At 41.4% G+C, this 24,052-nt stretch overlaps 1 protein-coding gene across 1 annotated transcript in view; it reads left to right on the top strand.

The window, feature by feature from the left end:
- Positions 1-24,052, top strand: part of LOC140741996 (ubiquitin-like modifier-activating enzyme 1) — a 430,112-nt gene that overhangs the window by 88,988 nt on the left and 317,072 nt on the right. The window contains exon 15 of the mRNA XM_073072650.1: positions 811-1,007. Within this exon, the coding sequence (XP_072928751.1) occupies positions 811-1,007 (197 nt within the window). The remainder of the gene's footprint in view (positions 1-810; positions 1,008-24,052) is intronic.

The following is a 24,052-nucleotide window of genomic DNA, read 5'->3' as shown; positions in this document are numbered from 1 at the left end:
CTCCGGCCTCTGGATTGGGGATTGCCAAACGTTATGTGGATTTTCTGGTGTAGTCTGTTTTGTCATGTGCTTTTGTGATATCATTCTGGAGGAACGTAGTCTCATTTTTTAACTGCATTGCATTTGTGGTTTCTAAATGACAATAAACTGAAACTGAATTGAACGACCAATTAGCCTACTAAGTGGACTGTCTTTGGACTGTGGGATAAAACCAGAGCACCCGGAGGAAACCCATGCATTCCACAGGGAGGACATACAGACTCAATTCAGGTGACATTAGGATTGGACTCAGAACTCTGTTACCCTGAGCGATAATAGCATTGTGCTAACTGCTATGCTACTGTGGCACCCCTTATGTACTGAAGGAACTGTTACCATGTTGACCATATAAAATGCTGAGGAGTCTTGACCAGACAGATGAGGGGAGGATGTTTGAACTTGGAAAAACAAAGTTATCATTGTCTTTCAGTACATGAAGTGATAATAAATTAATGAATTAATGGTCATTGTTTAGCATTAAGAGAAGGATGGTATAACTTTATTCCCTTGTGAATCTTTGGAAATGTTTTCCTCACAGGCTGATTGAAGCAAAAGACAAAAAGGCCTCAGATATCGTGCCTGAGGCCTAGTCACCACTCACAGCCTGCTGCATCTTGTGATGACATCATTGACAAAGCTTTGGGGACTGTGTTGCAGCAGTACTTGGATGTGTCTTAGAGGGTTCCGTGATGGTGACCATGTGACACTGGTGGAGATCAAAATGTGGATACAATGCAGGATGGTGCATTTAAATTGGAATTTTATTTCCAGGACAGTACATGGATGGCCGGTGTATATTCTACCAGAAACCGCTGCTGGAATCTGGCACTATGGGCACAAAGGCTAATGTCCAGGTCATCGTACCCCATCTTACAGAATCCTATGGACGCGTTCAGGATTCTACAGAAGATTCTATACCCATCTGCACAATCAAGAATTTCCCCAACGCTATTGAGCATACATTGCAGGTAATTACAATGAAAATGTTTATCATACTGCAAGTTAGAAAATCGAGAATAGTCACTAAACTGCTATAGATATATAAATATATATCACTGCATCATCAAAGCTGTTTAGGATTACCTGGAGAGACAGAAGCAAGCAGGACAGCCAAAGTCAGCAGAAGAAGTGGGGCAAGTTCTCCAACAACCTACCAGCCGATTTTCTTATAAAATTGCACAACAGTGTACCTAAGAGAATTGATGCAGTTTTAAAGGCAAAGGGTAGTTATACAAAATATTGATTTGATGTAGTTTTTTATTGTTTACTCCCCTTTATGGTAAATGTTGTGATATTTAGAAAATTTTCATTATTTTTGAAAGCCCCTTCACTTTACAAAATCTTTTTGCGTGTGCCTCAGACTTTTGCGAGGTACTGCATGCATACAATATTCTTAAGAAAATCTTTTTTCTAAGCCTATGGTGTGGTTAATTATAGGAAGAAGAGTGCCTATTGCATGCATTCAAGGACTTTAGCCCATAGGCAATGTAAAGTTGTGTTGTTGCACTCTGATTGTTAAGTAAACCTTGGATTATTGGACTTGAGTGCAAAATCTGCAGATATCTTGGCTCTGAATGAAAAGGACCATTATGACTAAAGAAACCAGGACCATTATGCAAAGCTTGAGAATAAGGTATTGGCCACTCAGAAATAACAAGAAGCAAAATTTCTTGTCATAAAGGATGCTGAAGCATGGGAATTCTGTACCCTAGAGAGCTATGAAACATTAATCACTGTGTTTGCGTAAAGCAGAGATCAGTAGAGATCTGGATATTAAGGGTTTTGAAGCATATTGTGATATGCTGGGAATAAGTGCTAAAATGGAAAATGTTGAATTCCTAAAGAATAATAGAGGGGATTTGAAGAGCTGATGGCACAATACTGCTCCGATTATGTTCCTATAAGTGTAAACTGCTCATGCCATTGTGTCGGGGAAATCAGAATTTAGAGACCACATTATAATGTATAAAAAGAAAGAAGGTGGAGTATATAGAATCAAATTATAATCACAGATGTGCTCGTTCATTGTTTTTCCTTTGGTCACATAGGAAACGTTCAAAGTTGAATGCCCGGAACCAAAGTAGGAAGCGACTGATTATTAATGTTAGTTCCCTATACATTACCCCAGTAAATGCATAATACACTGATTATGTAACATAATACACTGATCTAAGTAAATGGTTGTCAAATCAGTACCAGGAAAGGGAAAAGAGGCTTGGACATCAGTGGCCAGGGGATCATTCTGGAGGAAGATCACTCTGTCAGTAGGAGGCCAGGAATGGGTAAAATGGTAGTGTAGTGGTTAGTGTAACAGTGCCAGTGACCCAAGTTCAATTCCGTCACTGTCTGTAAGGAGTCTTTATGTTTTCCCTGTGACTACTTAAGTTTCCTCAGGGTGCTCTGGTTTTCTCTTATGGGTTGGTTGGTTAATTTCATTAAATTTCATGTAATTGGGCGACACACGCTTACTGGGCTGGAAGGGCCTGTTACTGTGCTGTATCACTGAATAAAGTTCTGAATTGGCTGATAGGGAGGAGGTTGTTGGCTAAAGCAGCAACAATGAACCTGAAAAGGTGTTGTGAAGGAGTGAGTGTTTAGACGGAGAATCATTGCAATCAGGATGACTGATGAGCACTTGGATTCAATGGATTTTTTGTTTGCTTTTTTAATTATTTGCACAGTTTGCCCTCTTTTGCACATTGGATGCTTGCCAGTCATTGTCATGTGTGGTTTTTCATGAATTTCTTTGGATTTCTATTGTATTTCTTTGTTTTCTTGTGGGTGCCTGTAAGAGAATGAATCTTAAGGTTTTATATGGTGTACATACTGTGATTATAAACATACTTTGAACTTCGATAGGGCAAAAATGTAATGTGAGTCTGAATCGATAGATCTGGAAGACATGATTGTTGGACATTGGCGGGGTCTGTCATATACTAGTACTGTGGTTTTCAGGCAGCATAGTATAGCCGTTGCCACACAGCACCAAATGTCTGGGTTCAATTCCAACTTTTTATGTCTGTAGAGTCTGCACTTTGTCCCTGCTCCAATATCCTCCCACATCCAAAGAGCTGCTAGTTGCTAGTAGGCTGATGTTCATTACTGCTAGTGCTTAGGCCAATGGGAGAATTGATGTGAAAATAGAAAGAATAAAATGGAGTCACTTTATATTAGTTTACCTCAGGGGTTCCCAACCTGGGGTCCATGGATGCCTCAATTAATGGCAGGGGTCCATGGCATAAAAAAAGGTTGTGAGGCCCTGGTTTAAATGATTGCATGATGGTTGCTGAGATGTCAGTACATTGAAGAGCCTGTTAGGTGCTCTATAAACCTCATTGTGGACAGAATGGTGGTGTCGCTGGTGAGGGAGGACATTTGAGGTTATTTAGATTGGTCATTGGTGGTGTAGTTGAACACCAGAGTATGCAAATTCAATTTAATCTTGAAGTTATAATGGTACTATATTTTTGATATATATTGCCCAAGTGCAAAACCTAAACTAATTTGTGGAATTTTTTTGTGCACATTGGCATCAGTCACTTGCCACTTAGTGTGAGGTAGTAATTTGGATTAAACATTGGCTTCATGGGAGACGCCAGAGAGACATTGAAGATGGTTGTCTCTTAGAATGGAGGCCTGTGACTAGTGGAGTGTTGCAAAGATCAGTGCTGGGTCCATTGTTATTTGTCATCTATACCAGTGACCTGGGTGCTAATGTAGTCAACTGGATCAGCAAATTTGTATTAACACCAAGATTATTGGGGGTGTAGTGGACAGCGAGGACGAATATCAAAGCTTGCAATGTGATCTGGACCGGATGAAAAAATGGCAGATGGAATGTAGTGCAGACAGGTGTAAAGTGTTGCACTTAGGGAGGACAAACCAGGGTAGGGCTTCCACAGTGAACAGTAGGACACTGAGGAGTGTGATAGAACAGTGAGATATGGGAATACGGATCCATAATTCCTTGAAAGTGGAATCACAGAGGAGATCACAAAGAGAGCTTTTAGCACGTTGGCCTTCATAAATCAAAGTGTTGAGTACAGAAGTTCGGATGTTATGTTGAAGTTGTATAAGATGTTGGTGAGGCCTAATTTGATGTATAGTGTGCACTTCTGCTCCTCTACGAAAAGCTATCAATAAGTTTGAAGGAGTACAGTGAAAATAGGTTAGGACTTTATTCCCTACAAAGTAGGAGAATGAGGGGAGATTTGAATTTAAGAAGATATAGAGAGGGAAAATGTCAGTAGGCATTTTCCACTGAGGTTGAGTGAGACTGTAACTAGTTAAGTTGGGTTAAGTGTGAAATGCGAAATATTTAAGGGAGCATTAAGGGGAATTTGTTCACTCAGAGGATGGTGGGAATGGTGTGGAATGAGGTGCCAGTGGAACTGATGGGTGTGGGTTCGATTGCAGCATTTAAGAGAAGTTTGGATACGTACATGGATGGGAGAGGTATGAAGGGCTATAGTCTGATGCAGTTCGATGGGACTAATAGTTCAGCATAGCTAGATAGATTGAAGAGTCTGTTTCTGATCTTTCATACTCAATGACTCTATTTAAAATTGTAACTGTCTATTTTGGGGGAGTTTAAGGAATCAAGGGATATAACGTCAGGTTAGGAAAGTGACATGAAATTCAAGGCAGAATGGGATATGAGGGGCTGAATAGCCTTCTATTTCTTATGTTATTCTGTAATCGTAAACTTGCAGTGTGAGCAAGTAAATAACAGTGATCAGTTTTACCATGCAGTTTCCATTACCAGTGTAAAGAGAATTCTTTAATGGAGATTCCAAAGTGAGGGTTATTTTTATTAAAATATCTTGGTCCAGCAATTTCACCATCCTTACTTCTCCTGAAACCTACTTGTGTCCCAATGTGGAATGTAACCCCAATCAGTTTGTACATGTAAGATGTAATGCAATTTCTGATGTAGGAGGAGACCAGCAAAAACGAGTATCACAGTAATTGTTGAACCAATCAAGTATTCATGGTGTTTGGACTGATATCAACTTAAAATAACACATTGTAGTGGAATCTGGTGCATCTTGTTGTATATCTTTATTCACCTCACTATTGGTCAAGTTACTTAAAAATGAATTTCTGCTAAATTCTGGCTTTGTAGGCATTCGGACATTCCAGAGGTACAATCAGCATAGGGAGCAGAGCACTGCGAATTAATTATTGTGTACAGTTCTGGTCACCGAATTATAGGAAAGATGTCAACAAAATAGAGAGAGTACAGAAAGTAGAGAGAGATTTACTAGAATGTTACCTGGGTTTCAGCACCTAAGTTACAGGGAAAGATTGAACAAGTTAGGTCTTTATTCTTGGAACATAAAAGGTTGAGGGGGGACTTGATAGAGGTATTTAAAGTTATGAGGGGGATAAATAGAGTTGACGTGAGATAGGCTTTTTCCATTGAGAGTAGGGGAGATTCAAACAAGAGTTGAGACTTAGTTGAGACTTAGGGGGCAAAAGTTTAAGGGTAACATGAGAGGGAGTTTCTTTACTCAGAGAGTGGTAGCTGTGTGGAATGAGCTTCCAGTAGATGTGGTAGAGGCAGGTTCGGTATTGTCATTTAAAGCAAAATTGGATAGGTATATGGACAGGAAAGGAATGGAGGGTTATGGGCTGAGTGCGGGTCAGTGGGATTAGGTGAGAGTAAGCGTTCGGCACAGACTAGAGGGGCTGAGATGGCCTGTTTCCGTGCTGTGGTTGTTATGTGGTTATGTAGTTATTAAATAAATGTACAGAAGGGGCAAGCAGGGCGGCCACTGTTGGGAGTAGGCCAGCGGTGAGAGTAGGAGCTTCAGGCTTTGACTCAAGAGGCTTCAATGAGAAGAGGCCGAGGCCAAAGAAACAGGTTAGAGGATTTGGTCTTGGTTGCCCATTAGTGCAGGCAGGGTGGCAGATATGGCAGTGGAATGCTCCTCCTCTAGAATGTGGAAATTCATGAAACCTGATAGTCTCCCTGATTATTACATCTGCGGCAAGTGCAGCCAACTCCAGCTTATGAAAGACCGCATTAAGGAGCTGGAGCTGGATGAACTTAGGATCATCCAATTGATAGATATGACTTTTGAGCAGGTGGTTACACCCAGAGTGCATAATTCATGGGGTAGATGGGTCAACACCAAGAGAGGTAAAGGGAGAGGGAAATCAGTGCAGGGTCCCCCTGTGGCCATTCCCCTCGGCAACAGATATACCCCTTTGGATACTGATGAGGGATGACCTATCTGGGCAAGGCAGCAGCAGCCAGACCAATAGAACTGTGGTCAGTTCTGAGCCTCAGAAGGGTAGGGCGAAGACAGGCAGAGCAATAGTAATAGAGGACTCGATAGCTAGGAGGACAGATAGGACATACTGTGGCAGCAAAAGAGACACCAGGATAGTGTGTTGCCTCCTGGATACTAGGGTCCAGGATGTCTCCGAGTGGTTGCAGAATATTCTTGTAGGGGAGGGTAAGCAGCTTGAGGTTGTGGTACACTTTGGTACCAATGACATAGGCAGGAGAGAGGTAGATTCCTGCACAGTAAGCTTAGGGAGTTAGGAAGGAGGCTGAAGAGCAGGACCTCCAATGTGGTAACCTCCGGATTACTCCCAGTGCTACGAGGTAGTAAAGGTCAGAACAGGAAGATAGCACAGACAAATGAGTGGCTGAGGAGATGCTGCAGGGGGCAGATTTTCAAGATCTTGGATCGTTGGAACCTTTCTGGGAAAGAGGTGACCTGTACAAGTGGGATGTTTTGCACCTGAACTAGAGGGGAACCAATATCCTGGGAGGGAGGTTTGCTAATGCTATTTGGGGAGGGCTTAAACTAGATTTGCAGGGGGTAGGAACGAAGTGAAGAGGCAGATGATGGGGCGTTTCATGCACAAGTAGAAACAGCTTGTAGGGAGTTGGTGAGGAGGGATAGGCAGATGATCGAGCAAAGAAGCTCTCAGCCAGATGATATGAGATGTGTCTATTTTAATACAAGGAGTATCATAAGCAAGGCGGATGAACTAAGATGCGTGGATCAGTATGTGAAATTATGATGTTGAGGCCATTTCAGGTACTTGGATGTCTCAGGGGTAGAAATGCCTGCTGAGTGTGCCAGAATTTAGGTGTTTCAAAAAGCACAGGGAGAGAGGCAAAAGAGGTGGAGGAGTGACACTGCTAATCAGGCATAATATCAGGCTATTAGGCAGGATCTTGGGAACATAAATTGGGAGCAGATGTTCTGAAGAAAATGTACGGCAGAAATGTGGCAAATGTTTAGGGAATATTTGCATGGTGTTCTGCATAGGGACGTTCCAATGAGGCAGGGAAAGGATGCTAGGGTAAAAGAACCATGGTGTACAAAGGATATAAAAAACCTGGTTAAGAAAAGAAACGCTTATGAAAGGTTCAAGGAACAAGGCACAGTTAGAGCTCTAGAAAATTACAAAGGTGCCAGGAAGTACTCAAGAATGAAATTAGGAGAGCTAGAAAGAGCCATGAGAAGGCCTTGGCGGGCAGGATTGAGAAAAACCCCAAGACACATTATACCCCAGGCTACTGTAGGAAGCAAGGGAGGAGATTGCTAAGCCTCTTGCAATGATATTTACATCATCGATAGAGATAGGAGAAGTACCAGAGGATTGGAGGGTTGCAAATGTTGTTCCCTTGTTCAGAAAGTGAGTAGAGATAACCCAGGAATTCATAGTCCATGAGTCTTACTTCAGTTGTAGGCAAGTTGTTAGAGAAGATCCTGAGTGGCAGCATTTATGACCATTTGGAGAGACATAATCTGATTACGGACAGTCAGTATGACTTTGTCAAGGGCAAGTTGTACCTTATGAGCCTGATTGAATTCTTTGAGGATGTAACAACACATCGATGAGGTAGAGCAGTAGATGCAGTGTACATGGATTCCAGTAAGACATTTGATAAGGTTCCCCATACAAGGCTTATTCAGAAAGTAATGAGGCATGGGATCCAAGGAGACCTTGTTTTGTGGATCCAGAACTGGCTTGTCCACAGAAGGCAAAGGGTGGTTGTAGATGGTTCATGTTCTGCATGGAGGACAGTGACCAGCAAAGCTCTGCAAGGATCTCTTCTGGGACACCTCCTCTTTGTGATTTTTATAAATGACCTGGATGAAGAAGTAGAGGGATGGGTTAGTAAATTTGCTGATGACACAAAGGTTGGAGGTGCTGTGGATAGTGTGCAGGGCTGTCAGAGGTTACAGCAGGACATTAATAGGATGCAGAATCGGGCTGAGAAGTGGCAGTTGGAGTTCAACCCAGATAAATGTGGTGGTTCATTTCAGAAGGTCAAATCTGAAGACAGGATATGATATTAATGATAAGACTCTTGGCAGTGTGGAGTATCTGAGAGATCTTGGGGTCCAAGTCCATAGGACACTCTAAGCTGCTGCCCAGGTTGACAGTGTTGTAAGAAGGCATATGGTGTGTTGGCCTTCATCAACCGTGGGATTGAGTTCAAGAACTGTAAAGTAGTGTTACATCTTTATAAGAACTTAGTCAGACCCCACTTGGAGTACTGTGTTCAATGCTGGTCACCTTATTACAGGAAGGATGTGAATACTATAGAGACAGTGCAGAGGAGATTTACAAGGATGTTTCCTGGATTGGAGACTATGCTTATGAAAATAAATTGAGTAAACTTGGCCTTTTCTCCTTGGAACGACGGAGAATGAGACATGATGTGATAGATTTGTATAAGATGATGAGGGGTATTGATCGTGTGGATAGTCAGAGGCTTTTTCCCAGGGTTGAAATGGCTAACACGAAGGGTCGTAGTTTTAAGGTGCTTGGAGGTAGGTACAAGGGGGATGTCAGAGGTGAGCTTTTCACACAGAGTGGTGGATGCGTGGAATGCACTACTAGCGAAGGTGGTAGAGCTGATGCAATAGGATCTTTTAAGAGACTCCTAGATAGGTACGTGGAGTTTAAAAAAATAGAGGGCGATGCAGTAGGGAGATTCTAAACAGTTTCTAGAGCAGGTTACATGGTTGGCACAACATCGTGGGCCAAAGGGCCTGTAATGTGCTGTAGATTTCCATACAAATAAATGTCGTCGGATTCGACATTCTATAGAAACACAGAAAACCTACAGCACAATACAGGCCCTTCGGCCCACAAAGTTGTGCCGAACATGTCCCTACCTTAGAAAAATTACTAGGCTTACCTAGAGCCCTCTATTTTACTAAGCTCCATGTACTTATTCAAAAGTCTCTTAAAAGATCCTATCATACCCACCTCCACCACCGTTGCTGGCAGCCTATTCCACACACTCACCACTCTCTGAGTAAAAAAAACTTACCCCTGACATCTCCTATGTGCCTACTCCCCAGCACCTTAAACCTGTGTCCTCTGTGGCAACCATGTCAGCCCTGGGAAAAAGCCTCTGACTATCCACACGATCAGTGCCTCTCATTATCTTATACACTTCTATCAGGTCACCTCTCATCCTCCTTTGCTCCAAGGAGAAAAGGCCAAGTTCACTCAACCTATTCTCATAAGGCATGCTCCCCAATCCAGACAACATCCTTATAAATCTCCTCTGCACCCTTTCTATGGCTTCCACATCCTTCCTGTAGTGAGGCGACCAGAACTGAGCACAGTACTCCAAGTGGGGTCTGGCCAGGGTCCTATATAGCTGCAACATTACCTTTCAGCTCCTAAATTCAATTCCATGATTGATGAAGGCCAATACACATATGCCTTCTCAACCACAGAGTCAACCTGCGCAGTTGCTTTGAGCGTCCTGTGGACTCGGACCCAAGATCCCTCTGATCCTCCACACTGCCAAGAGTCTTACCATTAATACCATATTCTGCCATCATATTTGACCTACCAAAATGAACCACCTCACACTTATCTAGGTTGAATTCCATCTGCCACTTCTCAGCCCATTTTTGCATCCTATCAATGTCCCGCTATAACCTCTGACAGCCCTCCACACCATTCACAACACCTCCAACCTTTGTGTTTTATACCAGGTGTTCTATAAAATTCCTCTGCTTTAATTTTAGTAAGCTGCTGTGATGGGAATCAGAGTCAATAAGACTTCTAATTAAAACATAATTTCCTTTTCCTTCTGCTGTATTATTCAGCTTACTGAATGTTATCCTCCAGTGACAGTTAAACCAAATCCACCAACACAAAATTAGTTACCAGCCAAAATAGTTACTCACTGTTCTGTGCATGAACTGGAAAATCATTATACTTGTATGAATTGCATTGATGATATTTCTGATTTGTCATATTGACAACTGTAGAGCTGGGCTGCAGATAACTTGGATGTTATTTGTTTTATGGATTGAATTTCAAGGGAGTAATGAGGAAGATTTCTTACCTTACTGATTTACTCACACAAAAGGAGCAACGGGCAGCACTTTGATAAAAACCCACACACCTAAAATTTATTTTATGTGAGGATGTGATATTTCCATTTTCAGCAAATTATGTTTGGATCGTTGGAAGGGGCTTGAAAATTGCAGGAGTGAAGTGGTAGCATAGCGGTTAGCATAATGCTATTGCCGTGCCAATGACCTGGGTTAAATTTCCATTGCTGCCTCTAAGGAACTTGTCATTCTTCCCATAACCACGTGGATTTTTCCGGGTATTCCACAGTTTCCTCCAACATTCTAGAGAAGTATTGGTTAGTAGGCTAACAGTCACCTGGGTGTAATTAGGTGGCATTGGCTCATTGGGCCGGAAGAAACTCATTGGGCACCATGGTAGTGTACCACTTAGCACGACTTAATTACAGCCTGGGGCATTCTGGAGTTCAGAGTTCAATTTTAGTGCCATTCTATAAGGAGTCTCTGTACGTCCTCCCCATAGAATATGTGGGTTTTCTCCGGGTCCTCCAGTTTCCTCCCACAGTCCAAAGATGTACCGGGTAGGTTAATTGGTTATTGTAATTGGACTATGATTAGCTTAGGGTTTATTGGGGTAGCTAGGGCATCATTTCAATAAATAAATAGTGATTCAGGATTGTTTTATATTATTTCCAATACAGAAGTGTAAAGGAGAATGAAATAATTGTTACTGCAGATCCGAAGCAGCACCAAAAAACACAGTAAGATTAAAAAATGCAATAATAAAAAACACTCAATATAAATACATAAGAGAAATGGTATAACTGTGGAACAAGCTACGGGCTCAAATGCAACATTTAAGAGAAATTTGGATCATACATCGATGAGAGACACATGCAGGGCTATAGACCAGGTACATGTAGAAAACCAAGCTGGCACTGACGAGAAAGGAAAGGGCCTGTTTCTGTGTTATAGTGCTCCATGTCTCTCAGACTTATTCCTTGCCATCCTCAAAGGTTCACTTGTCCTTAGAGAAGGAACGTGCAATAACTATCAATCCAGTTGCCTAATGCCTTTTCATGAGCCTGTGATGAATGGGTAGTCTTCTAGCAGTTGTCTCTGACCCATGATCCAAACTGGGGTGAATTCTGAAAATTCCGTCGTTGCCAAGTGGAAAAGCCTTCTTGCAAGGATAGGTCTTCTTGCTGGAGGGAAAAGTGTTACTTAGTAATTAATCTACAGTGAAGAGACTGGCAGAAAGCTGCCTGTAAGTGGAAAGGAATAGTTGATGTTTTGAGATGAGATCTTGTATTGGGACTGAGGATGATGAGGAATATGACCAGTATAAAGAGGAGAGGGGAGATGAGTGAGTGATTGGCAGACAGCCTCACAACTGGTTTGCAGTTTTTAACCCCCTATTCCAGATGTTTTCCTAGAGTTTTCAAATGTCAGGATTTCTGCAGCCTTTTATAAGCAACGTTCAATTTAGAGCTCTTGACATGTGGCTGCAAATTTAGGTTCATTTCTAAGCTGTGGCTGTCATGGACTAAATAGCCCATAAATTTTACATTTTTCATTCCCCTCTCCTCTATAAGATCCATATTCTCTCTATCTGGCCCCATCTATAAATAAACCAAAGGGACTGAGTTAGAAACACAATTAATGACCTATCAACCATAGTGGAATATAAGAGACTGGGTAGTGAACAAGTCCTTTCCCTTCCGAGATGCTATTAGTGAACCGTAAACACTTGAGTTCTCAATGAAGCACTTGGTCGTCTCCACGCTTCTACAAAGGAATCTTTAAAATGACAGAGTCCAAGGTCAAACCCACAGTGAAAACAAATCACAAGTACTGTCTGGCATTGGAGGAAAGAGTGGCTTCACTTCAACATAGGCATTTCCATTTAAAGATCATTCACTGATATGTGTCTACTTAAAGGGAAAATCATGCAAGTACTGTGTTCTTTACAAATGTATAGAAGGAGAAATGCAAACAAGTTTAGTCAAAAAAAAAGGAAAATGTAAGATTTAGAAAACTGAAAACAGACAAGGCCTTTGAGAAAGATAAAGGAAGCAGGAAAGAACTTGCAGGTAATAAGGAGAATTAAAATGGACCATGAAATGCTTTGCTGTGTAGGATTAAAGGCAACCCTGAGGTATTTATCTCTCATGCAAAGTGAAGATTCTGGACAAGGCTGGAAGCAATGAGGAATGCTCAACGGCTGTGGCAGGGTTTTAATGCTATATCCTCCTACAAAGTTAAATTTTGCGACAAAGGGGATGGCAGAGCTTCACTTGCAGATGAGTTCATTGCTTTACGCTTGCTTTGACCACCAGAACAGGAAGGAACCATTGCGTACCCCCATGTCTCCCAATGATCCTTTGCTCTCAGTACCTGAAGATCATTTGCAGGCTGCCTTCGAGAGAGTGAATCCAAGAAATATCCGGTCCAGACAGAGTACCTAGACTGAAGTACTGAAGACCTGTGCTGACCAAAGTGGCTGGCGTATTCACGGACATCTGCAACTTCTCGCTCCAGTGGTGTGTGGTATCCACCTACTTCAAGCAGGCTTCAATCATACCAGTGCCTAAGAAAAGCATGATAACCTGTCTCAATGACTATCTCCCAGTGGCTCTTACATCCACAGTGATGAAGTGATTTGAGAGGCTGGTGTTGAAACATTATCAGCTCCTATCTGAGTGGCAACTTGGATCTTCTCCAATTCGCCTACTGAAGCAACTGGTCTACAGCTGATGCTATCCCATTGTCTCTTCATACAACCCTGGACCAGCAAAGGTGCCTACATTGGGATATTCTTTATCGATTACAGCTCAGCGTTTAACAACATCATCCCTTTAAAACTAATCAGTAAACTCTAATACTTGATATCTCCTTCTGCAGTTGGATCCTGGATATCCTCACTTGCAGACCTCAGTCAGTCAGATTGGCAAAAACATCTACTCCAAATCTCTGCTCTATTCACTTAAAACCTATGACTGTTTGGGGCTCCAACACCATATACAAGTTTGCTAATTACACCACTGTTATTGGCTGTATCAAAGGTGGTCATGAATTGGCACACAGGAGGGAGATTAAAAGTTTGGCTGGGTGGTGTAATAGCAACAAACTCTCACTCAATATCAATAAGATGTAGTCTTCAGGAGAGGGAAACCAGAGGTCTATGAGCCAGTACTCATTGGAAGATCAGAGATGGAGAAGGTCAGTAACTTTAAATTCCTGGGTGTCACTATCTCAGAGGACGTGTTCTGGACTTATATAAATGTAATTGCAAACAAAGCACAACAGCACCTCTACTTCCTCAGGAGTCTGCGGAGATTCGGCAGTGTTCATGAGTTTAATGTCCACTTAGGATTCAGATGGCAGAGGGGAAGAAGCTGTTCCTGAATTGCTGAGTGTGTGTCTTCAGGCTTCTGTCTGTCCTTCCTGACAGTATGTTGATATTCTTGGGTTTGTTGATATCAAGATTAAGTTGGTGTTGGGGCTTTTGAAGAAGATTAAGCTGGTTAAGTCCTCAGGCCTGATGGGATCTACCTTAGGTTTTTGAGAGAGACAAGACAGGAGTTTGCTGAGGCCTTGACAGATAATTTTGTGTGCTCCTTGGTGGTAGGCTAGGTCCTAGAGCACTGGAGATTAGTCAGAGTTGTAGCTCTGTCTAAAAAGGACATTAGAGGCAAACTAGGAGATTATATGGACCAGTAGTAAGAAAATTATTGGAGAAGGTTTTTAGAGATAAGATATATTTGCATCTGATAGACTGTAAACTTGTTAGGAATAGTCAACTGACTGTGCAGGGGGCATTATGTCTTACAAACTTGCTTGAGGTTTTTGAGGAGGTGACAAAGACATTTGATGATGGCAGGGCAGTGGACTTCAGTAAAGCTTTCAACATCATCCCTTATGGTAGGCTCATCTAGAAGGTCAAGACATTTGTGATCCATGGAAAATCAGTAGACTGGATTCAAAATTGGTTTGGCCATAGAAGACAGTAGGTAGTGGTATAATGACAGGAGGTCAGTGACCAGTGGATGAAAATGTAAATGGGCTGATTAGCAAGTTTGCAGATGATACAAAAATTATCAGGGTTCTGGATAATGAGGAAGATTTCCATTGGATTTAGCAGGTTACAGGCCAATTAAAATACAAACCGAAGTGTTTAATCCAGACACGTATGAAATATTGGCACAGTGGTTTCATGGTAGTGTAACCAATTAGAATGCCAGTGACCTGGGTTCAGTTCCACCATTGCCTGTATGTCCTCTCCATGACCACGTGGTTTCCCTCCAGGTGCTCTGGTTTCCTCCCACATTCAGAAGATGTACGGGTTAGTAGGTTAATGCTCACATGGGTGTAATTGGACAGCATGGGCTCGTTGGGCCAGAAGAGCATGTTACCATGCTGTATTATTAAAAATAAAATATTTCTAAATAGAAATAAAAATTAAAGTGTACTGTAAATGCAGAATTCTTAGGAGCAAAGACATTTAGACTGGTCCTGGCGTGCAAGTCCACAGTTCCCTGTAAGTGACTGCACAAGTGGCTAGGGTAGTAAAGAAGGCGTATGGCTTACTTGCCATCATTAGTCAGGCTGCTGAATATAAAAGCTGGCAAGTCTTGTTGCAGCTGTATAAAATTTTGGTTAGGCCACATGTGGAGTACTATGTGCATTTTGGGTCACTACATTACAGGAAAGAGGCTTTGAAGAGGGTGCAGAGGATGTTTACCAGGATGTTGCCTGGATTCAAGGATATTTATTTATTTATATCTATTTTGAGACACAGGACCTTCTGCCCCTTAAAGCAGCAGTGCCCAGTCCCCAGTTTAGCCCTAGCCTAATCATGGAGCAATTTACAATGACCATTAACCGACTATCTAGTAAGCCTTTGGACTTGTGGGAATGAACCGGAGAGCCTGGAGGAAACCCTCACGTACCAAGGGGAGGACATCAGGATTGAACTCTGACACCCTGAGCTGAAATAGTGCCGTGCTAACCAGTATGCTAGCGTGCCACCCAGGATATTAGCTGTAAGGAGAAATCTGGCATATGTACACTTTTTTTAAAGACTGTCAGAAGCTGATGGGTGACTTTATAGAAGAGTATAAAAATGAAAAGCATAAGCAGGGTGTAGCTTTATGGTGAGAGTGAGAATATTTAAAGCTGTGCAAAGTAAGTTTCATTTTTACACACAGAATGGTATTTGCATGGAATGTGGTAATGTGCTGCTGGGGAAGTGGAGGAGGCAGGTACAATAGCAAGAGGCATTGAGGGAAGTGTACAAACAGGCAGGGAATGGAGGGATATAGTCCTTGTGCAGACAGCAAGGATTAGTTTGCATAGTTAGCATGATTGGCACAGACATAATGGGCCAAAAGGCCTGTTCTTGTGCTGCAATGTTCTGTGTACAAAGGTAGAGTAAAATGGGTACATGCTTATCGAGATAGAGTATGGAAACAGACTCTTTGGCAAATCGATTCCATGCTGACTATCACTGTTCTTACTCTAATTAAATTTTATTCTCCCTAATTTCCATCAACTCCCCACCTCCCAGATTCTATCACATGAGAGGCAATTTATAGTGGCCAATTGACCTTCCAACCTGCATGGTTTGGGATGTGGGAGGGAACCAGAGAGCCCAGAGGAAACCCACCAGGTCATAGGGAAAACCTGCAAACTCCGCACATTCAGCACCAGAGTTCAGGACTGATCCCGGATTGCTGGAGTTGCGAAACAGCACTCAACTCATGCTGCAGTGCTGCCCTCACCCTCCCTCCCAATCTGAACAAAAAATCCATATATTTAATCAATCACCGATGCACTAGGGTAGATAACTACAACAAAAATACCTTTCACACAGATGTGACCAATGGTGGACTTCAAAATAAGTGAGTTAACACTATTCCAAAATCATATAGAGCCTCTAGGGCATGAGTCTACCTCAGTGTAATATAACCCTGCCAGAACCACAACACACACCGGGGGAGGAGGAGGTCAATATCGCTTCTCTGAGGTCTCATTTTGGACTCTGGTGATCACAATGCATTTTCTTTTGCAATTTGAGAGAACAGTTGTGTTTTCCAAGACCAAGGTAGACATTTCTGTGTCGAATGAAAGCTGATATTTTTAGAAGCTGTGATGGCTCCACTCTGTGTGGCTCAACATATGGCATTGGAATGTGCCACTGCAGATGTGGAATGAATACCATGATTTGCTGTTTTAACATTTTTGTTTTAATAATCGGCTGTGAGCAGCATGGAAGGGAATGTTAACCCTGTAGCCAGCAATGTTGCTGATTGCACTGAGCTTTCTTAAACACAGTTTGTCCAGGCTAGCTACTTCAATTTCCTGTTAAAATGACTCTCCATCATCTTCTTAAAGGCAATTTGGGATGGGGAGTTGGCCTTGCTGCAAATTTCAAGTTTATTATTATCAAATTGGCACATTAGCGTAACACTTTACAGTGCCAGCGACCCAGGTCGCTCTCTGTAAGGAGTTTGTAGTTTCTCCCAGTGTCTGCATGGGCTTCCTCTGAGTGCTCCAGTTTTCTCCCATATTCCAAAGACATTTGGTTTGTCGGTCACATGGGTGTCATTGGCTGGCAAAAGCTCGTGGGATGGAAGGGCCTGGCATCGTACGATATCTCTAAAAATAAATAAATTCAAGTTTATTGTCATGGGCGTAGGTATGCCAAGAAAATGAGCTTTTTCAGCAGCAGCACAGTATATGACGGACATCAATAACATAAATAATTTGACATAAATTATATATAACTTACATGCTAGAGTAAATCAAAATAACATAAAAACTTTAGTGTAAATTGAGGAAATATCGTCGGAAGTAGAATTCAGGTTTCTCCAGATAGGTTCAAGAACCAAATGACAATGGGGAAAGAAGCTGTTGTTGATCCTTAGGGTGCAGGCTACTGAAACACCTGTCTAATAGCAGCAGTGAGAACTAGGCGTATCCTGGATGGTAGTATCCTTAATGATGGATGTTGCCTTCCTGACACGTTGCCTCTAATAGATGTCCTTGAATGTGGGAAGAGCTATGCCCATGATGGAACTGGCTAAGACCACCAGTCTCTCTAACCTTTTAAGTTCCTGGGCATTGGAACTTCCATACCAGGTCCATAAGACCATAAGACATAGGAGCAGAATTAGGCCATTCAGCCCACCGAGTTTTCTCTGCTATTCCATCATTGGCTGATCCCAGATCCCACTCAAACACCTGCACCTGCCTTCTCGCCATATCCTTTGATGCCCTGACCAATCAGGTAATGATCAATTTCCATCTTAAATATATCACAGACTTGGCCTCCACTGCATTCTGTAGCAGAGCATTCCACAGATTCATTACTCTCTAGCAAAAAAATTCTTCCTTACCTCTGTTCTAAATGGTCGACCCTCAATTTTAAGGCTATGCCCTCTAGTTCTGGATGTCCCACCATAGGAAACATCCTCTCCACATCCACCCTAACTAGTCCTTTCAACATTGGGTAGGTTTCAATGAGGTCCCCCCGCATTCTTCTAAATTCCAGTGAGTACAGGGCCAAGGCTGCCAAACACTCCTCATATGATAACCCCTTCATTCCCAGAATCGTCCTCGTGAACCTCTTCTGTACTCTCTCCATTGACAACACATCCTTTCTGAGATGCTTCAAGTGCAGCCTGACTGGTGTCTTATAAGGCCTCAGCATTATCTCCTTGCTTTTATATTCTTTCCCCTTGTAATAAATGCCAATATTGCATTTGCTGCCTTTACCACAGAATCAAACTCTATATCAACCTTCTGGGAGTCTTGCACGAGGACTCCAAAGTCCCACTGTACCTCTGAAGTTTGAATTTACTCTCCATTTAGATAATAGTCCACACTATTGTTCTTTTTACCAAAATGCATTATCATACATTTCCCAACACGAATCCATCTGCCTAGCAACACATCCATTCTTCATAGCAACACACATAAAATGCTAGAGGAACTCAGCAAGTCAGGCAGCATTGATGGAAGGGAATGAACTATCGATATTTCAGGCCGAGAGCCTGCAGCAAGACTGAAACGGAAGAGGGGAGAAGCCAGAATAAGTAGACGGAGGAAAGGGAAGAAGTGCAAGCTGGCAGGTGATAGGTGAAACCAAGTGAAGAGGAAGGTGGGGAGGATGAGATCTCTTCTCCTCCCCTGCCTCAAGGCCTTCCCATCACTTCCCTCTCGTTCCCCACCTCCTTCCCTTGATTCACCCTCATCTCCTCCTCCTTCATCCACTCTACCTCTTCCAACTACCATCTCTCAATTTCTCACATTATTCCTTCTGTCAACACTTTAGGTGCTACCTGACCTGTTGAGCTCTCCTAGCATCACCTAGCATTTTGTATGTGTTGCTCAAGGTTTCCAGCATCTGCAGATTCATTTGTGCCTTTGGAATTTTCTGTCTTTGAGGATGATGGAGACAGATCATTAGTTAGATTTAATGTGGAGATAAATAAATAAAACAGACATCTCATACACTAAATAATGAACCCTTGATCTCCAAATCCATGTCGTTGTGGCCCTTACACACTTTATTTGTTTACCTGAACTGCACTTTCTCTAATTACAACATAATCTTCTGCATAGTTTCATTTCTTACTACCTCAGTGTACTTCTGTAGGGGTAGCATTCAAATTAAAGTTGTTTGCTACATCTCAGTACATGTGACAATGATAAATTAACACCAGTCTTTGAAAGATCAAGGAATTATATGAACTGACATGAAGAGGAATTGGGCCCAGTATAAGCATTAAGGGGTAGCGGGGTGGAGATAACATCTCAACTGAAGGAGTGTAAGGCACTTCTTCCCCTTGCTAGCCTGCAGGTCACCCTTGGGCAAGGTGTAGCATGTATTTGGCCCCTTTCCCCCCTGATCAGGGTCACATTAAGCCATGGGAGCAGATGGTAGATGGTTGTGCATATTACAAGTCCTGGTTATGGTGACCACTGACACCAGGCAGACAATCTCTGAAGTGTATTGATAATGGCTGGGGTCACTCATCTTGTAAAGACCCTGTCCAAAAAAAGGCAATAGCAAACTACTTCCATAGACAAATTTGCCAAGAATGATCATTGTTATAGACTATGATTGGCATGTCATACAACATGGCACATAATGATGATGATGATTGGCATTAAGAAGATATTGTGAAAATGCACAAGCAGTTGGGTGGGACTCCAAAGAGAACCCTTGAGTAAATGTGACCCATTATGAGACCATGCTCAGTATCTACCCTTTCCTTTGTTAGTGAGAGATTTGCTACTTTCATGCACTTTTGATTTTACTCAGCTTGGCTTTCTTTGGTGGGCCAGATATCAGCTCTCAGGCCTGCTTCACCTTTCATAGGTAGGAGGAGACCCCTCAGCTCTTTATGTCCCTTTGGCCAATCAATATGCTCATGGTTAATCTTTACCCTCATGCTGCCACCCTGCATTAACTTCATATCCTGTCTTCTAAAAATCTATCCATCCCTGTCTCAGTAACGGAGCTGCACAACCACTTCCCACCATTGAGCACATCTATAAGATGGATAACTTCACTCATTTCCACTCTGACCTGATTCCACACCCTACAGACGCATTTTTTAAAGATTCTATAACTCTTGTTCTACTCATTTCAACTCTGACCTGATTCCACACACTTTCGAGGACTCTACTGCTCAGTATTTTTTTATTTGCACAATTTGTCTCCTTTGTTTTCTTAAATTCTGTTTTATTTCTTTATTTTCCTGTAAATGCCTGCAATAAAATGAATCTTGAGGTAACATATAGTACTATATACTGTATGTACTTTTAAAATAAAATTTACTTTGATCACTATGTAGAAAATTCTAAGGAATCTGCACTCTTGGTGAAGAAGTGTCTTTTCACCCTGTGACTGATTTTTTGAAGCCATCATATGTTGTTCTAGACAGCCAAAATAATTGTTATATTTCAATAAGATCACCCATTCTTTTATGATTGGCCCAGTTTGCTTAATGTTTTTTCAAGGAGGAATAATGCATTCCAGGAAACAATGCAATGCCCTCCTGCTATTATAGCTAGCTCCAGAGGAGTAATATATTCCCAGAGACAATGTAGTGCACTCCCGCTATAATAGCTAGCTTTACTCGTGTAGGGAGATCAGATCTGATCCCTATACTGTATTGCAGGTGGACTCTCATCAGGGATCTGTGTAAAAGCTTTGAAAAATCATTATCCTTCTCTCTTCTACTCAAATCATCTTAAATTAAAGACTGGCATTCTATTTGTATTTCTAATTAGTTGCACTATATAACCATATAACAATTACAGCACAGAAACAGGCCATCTCGGCCCTTCTAGTCCGTGCCAAACGCTTACTCTCACCTAATCCCACTGGCCTGCACTCAGCCCATAACCCTCCATTCCTTTCCTTTCCATATACCCATCCAATTTTACTTTAAATTACAATACCGAACCTGCCTCTACCACTTCTACTGGAAGCTCGTTCCACACAGCTACCACTCTCTAAGTAAAGAAATTCCCCCTCCTGTTACCCTTAAACTTTTGCCCCCTAACTCTCAATTCATGTCCTCTTGTTTGAATCTCCCCTACTCTCAATGGAAAAAGCCTATCCATGTCAACTCTATCTATCCCCCTCATAATTTTAAATACCTCTATTAAGTCCCCACTCAACCTTCTACTGTTAACTTTCAGTACAGTGGTTTACAGGTCCCCCTGAAAAGCAATAACATTCATTCTTGCCTCATTTAAAAGATAATCTGCTTTTCTATTTTTATGATGAATGCGGATGATATTACGTTAAGTTGAATTTGATCTATCCTAACCTATTCCCCGACGCCTCTTTGCATTCTTGATGCAATCCACAAAGCCACCCATCTCTGTATCATCAGCACTCTTGGATATATGACAATTGGCCCCATTTTCAAAGTCATTCATATCAATTGTTAACAGTTAGGATTTTACAGTAATCCCTATGGCAACATCCCAATCTCCACCATCAAGGACCACCACTTCCTAGGTCTTGCTGTCTTCTCACTGCTGCCATCAGGAAGAAGGTACAGGAACCACAGGGCTCACACCACCAGGTTCAGGAAGTTACTACCTCTCAACCATCAGGCTCTCGAACCAAAGGGGATAATTTCACTTGCCCCATCACTGAAATGTTCCCACAATCTGTGGACTTACTTTCAAGAATTCATCTCTTTTTCCTGATACTTACTGCCTATTTTACTTCTTATTATTTTGAGGATTTTTTTTCTCATTTTGTTTGTTGTCTTTTGCACTTAATAATTATTTAAACAAACAAGAATGCTTAGTCTATATATATATATATACACACACACATACACACACAAGATTATTCAAATATCATTAAAATATTAAATACACAACACCAAGACAGACAAACAACTAATTATAGATTATATACAGAAATATGTTAATTACATGTCATCACACTACCAAGTGATACCTGTGTGCCTCACTAAAAGTAAACTCAAAGCTACACTCATATTCTCAGACCCGTGTCTTCCTTTGAATTAATTTAATGTTTTGAAGTTACAAATCATAACATTAGCGACAAGGTATTTTAAAAACGAACTGAAGATGGCTATCGAATTGTTAAAGCGGAGTGAGTCATTTGAACTAAAAAAAATGCAGCTGCTGTGAGGAACAATCGAATTTAAAGAAACAGACCAGCACATGGAGGGTCTTTGGAAGAGAAGACACAATCAAGTTTTGTTCTAAAGTTTTGTTTTAATGGCAGAATTCAGTTCATAAGGAGTGAATACTGGGTGATAATAATCAATTTAAAAGAATCAGAAATGATTGGTTACATCTGAAAGAATGACGAGTTTGTTTGCAGAATGGGTAATTCGCTTTTATATATACTGAACAGTATTTTGAAGCAAATGAAATAACTAACGAAAAGCAAGTGCCAATTTTGCTAAGAGCTTTGAGGTTAGGAGCATTAAAGTCAGGCAGTTTGCTTCAAAGTTTGCTTCAACCAAACCATCAGGAATGAGCTTTGCTACTATTGTAATGCAGGAACATTTAGAACCAAAGCCATTGATGATTTAAGAACATTTACGTTTCTTAAGTGGAGTCTTGAAAAAAGGGAGTCCATTTCAGCATACGTGGCTGAATTGAAGAGACTGTGTGAACATTGTCAGTTCAGTAATGGTCTTAATGATATACTGAGAGATCATTTAGTTGTTGTGGAATCTTAAAAGAAAGCATTCAGAAATGGCTTCTAACTGAAGCACGCTTACATTCAAAACAGCAATGGAAATCACTGTTTCAATGGAAACTGCAAACAGAGCCATAATTCAGTTGCACTCAGGAACCAAAGTGAATTTAAATAAAATTGCAACGTCTAAGCAGAAACCAGCCTTGTTGAACAAATTGTGTTACTGCTATGGCGGGGGCTCACATACACCAAGTAAATGCAAGTTTAAAGATGAAACTTGCAGAAAATGCAAGAAAGTAGGACACATACAAAGAGCTTGTTGGGTAGACAAAAATAAATGGACTCCAAAGAAAAGAGAAAAAGTCAAGTTGCAGTTTCAGATAGAGCACTAATCTGCATGTTGTTAATGAAAAATCTGATAATGCTGAGAGTTATGCAGGATTACATAGCCTTGAGATTAACAATATGAAAGCTAATAATAGACCAGCAATATGGCTTATGCCAGAAGTGAATGGCAAATTAATTAAAGTAGAATTGGACACTAGTTCAGCTGTTTCAGTCATTCCACAAAATGAGTTTGTACAGCATTTCAAAGATATTAAGCTGAAGCCTGCATATATCCAACTAAGAATTTATACTGGAGAAAAGTTAACTCCTGTGGGAATGACATTTGTAACAATGAAATACAACACTCAACAAGCCACACTGAGCTTGTGTGTAGTAAAAACAGGAAGACCAGCATTGTGGAGCTTTAACAACTACAACTTGACTGGAGAACCATCCACTATTTGCATGCCACATTCCCTGAAAAGAAGCCAACTGGATGAGTGGCACTGGATGATGCCACAACTGTTGCCATGCTGAACGCCATGAAACATTGCCCAATAGAGGGCAAACAGTTGTTGATGACAATCTTTGAGCCCCTGGTTGGAAGGCATATTAACCGAAGAAGGACCATGCTGCTCAGAGGAAGTGTGAAAGTGATGAAAGCAGTGTCTGACTACAACATGTCTGAGAAAGCTCCTGATATGTTCATCAAACAGTCACTTGCAAAATATGGCTTGGTTTTAAGCTAGGAGAAAGTTCAAGGAGCTTCAGGAAAGTTGTAAGCATTCAGCTTTCATGAGTATAAAGTGTAAGTTTTTGCAAATAAAATGGCAGAGACATTTTATGTTTCAGAAAAGCCGTAGCAACACGTTTATTGAACACCAAAAGAATTGAACACAAAGCACGCTAAAAACCTTCACGTAATTACGTCATCATGTCAGACAAGCCTCTTAAAGTGAAACCCTAACTCAGTGTCAATGGGTGTGAATTATGTACATTATCCTACAAAAGAACCAGAATCTACTCTGTGTGCATTGAGGTTATTGCATGAACTTTAAGTGGGAGATGAAAAGCTGTTTGTAAAAGTAGAATTGAATTGACTTTATTTCTTACATCCTTCACATACGTGAGGAATAAAAATCTTTGTTATGTCTCT

Source organism: Hemitrygon akajei, chromosome 19 (genome assembly GCF_048418815.1).
Source record: "Hemitrygon akajei chromosome 19, sHemAka1.3, whole genome shotgun sequence".
In the NCBI taxonomy this organism is placed as follows: Eukaryota; Metazoa; Chordata; class Chondrichthyes; order Myliobatiformes; family Dasyatidae; genus Hemitrygon; species Hemitrygon akajei.
Note: the sequence above shows the minus strand (reverse complement) of the source record. Positions and strands in the feature narration are given on the sequence as shown.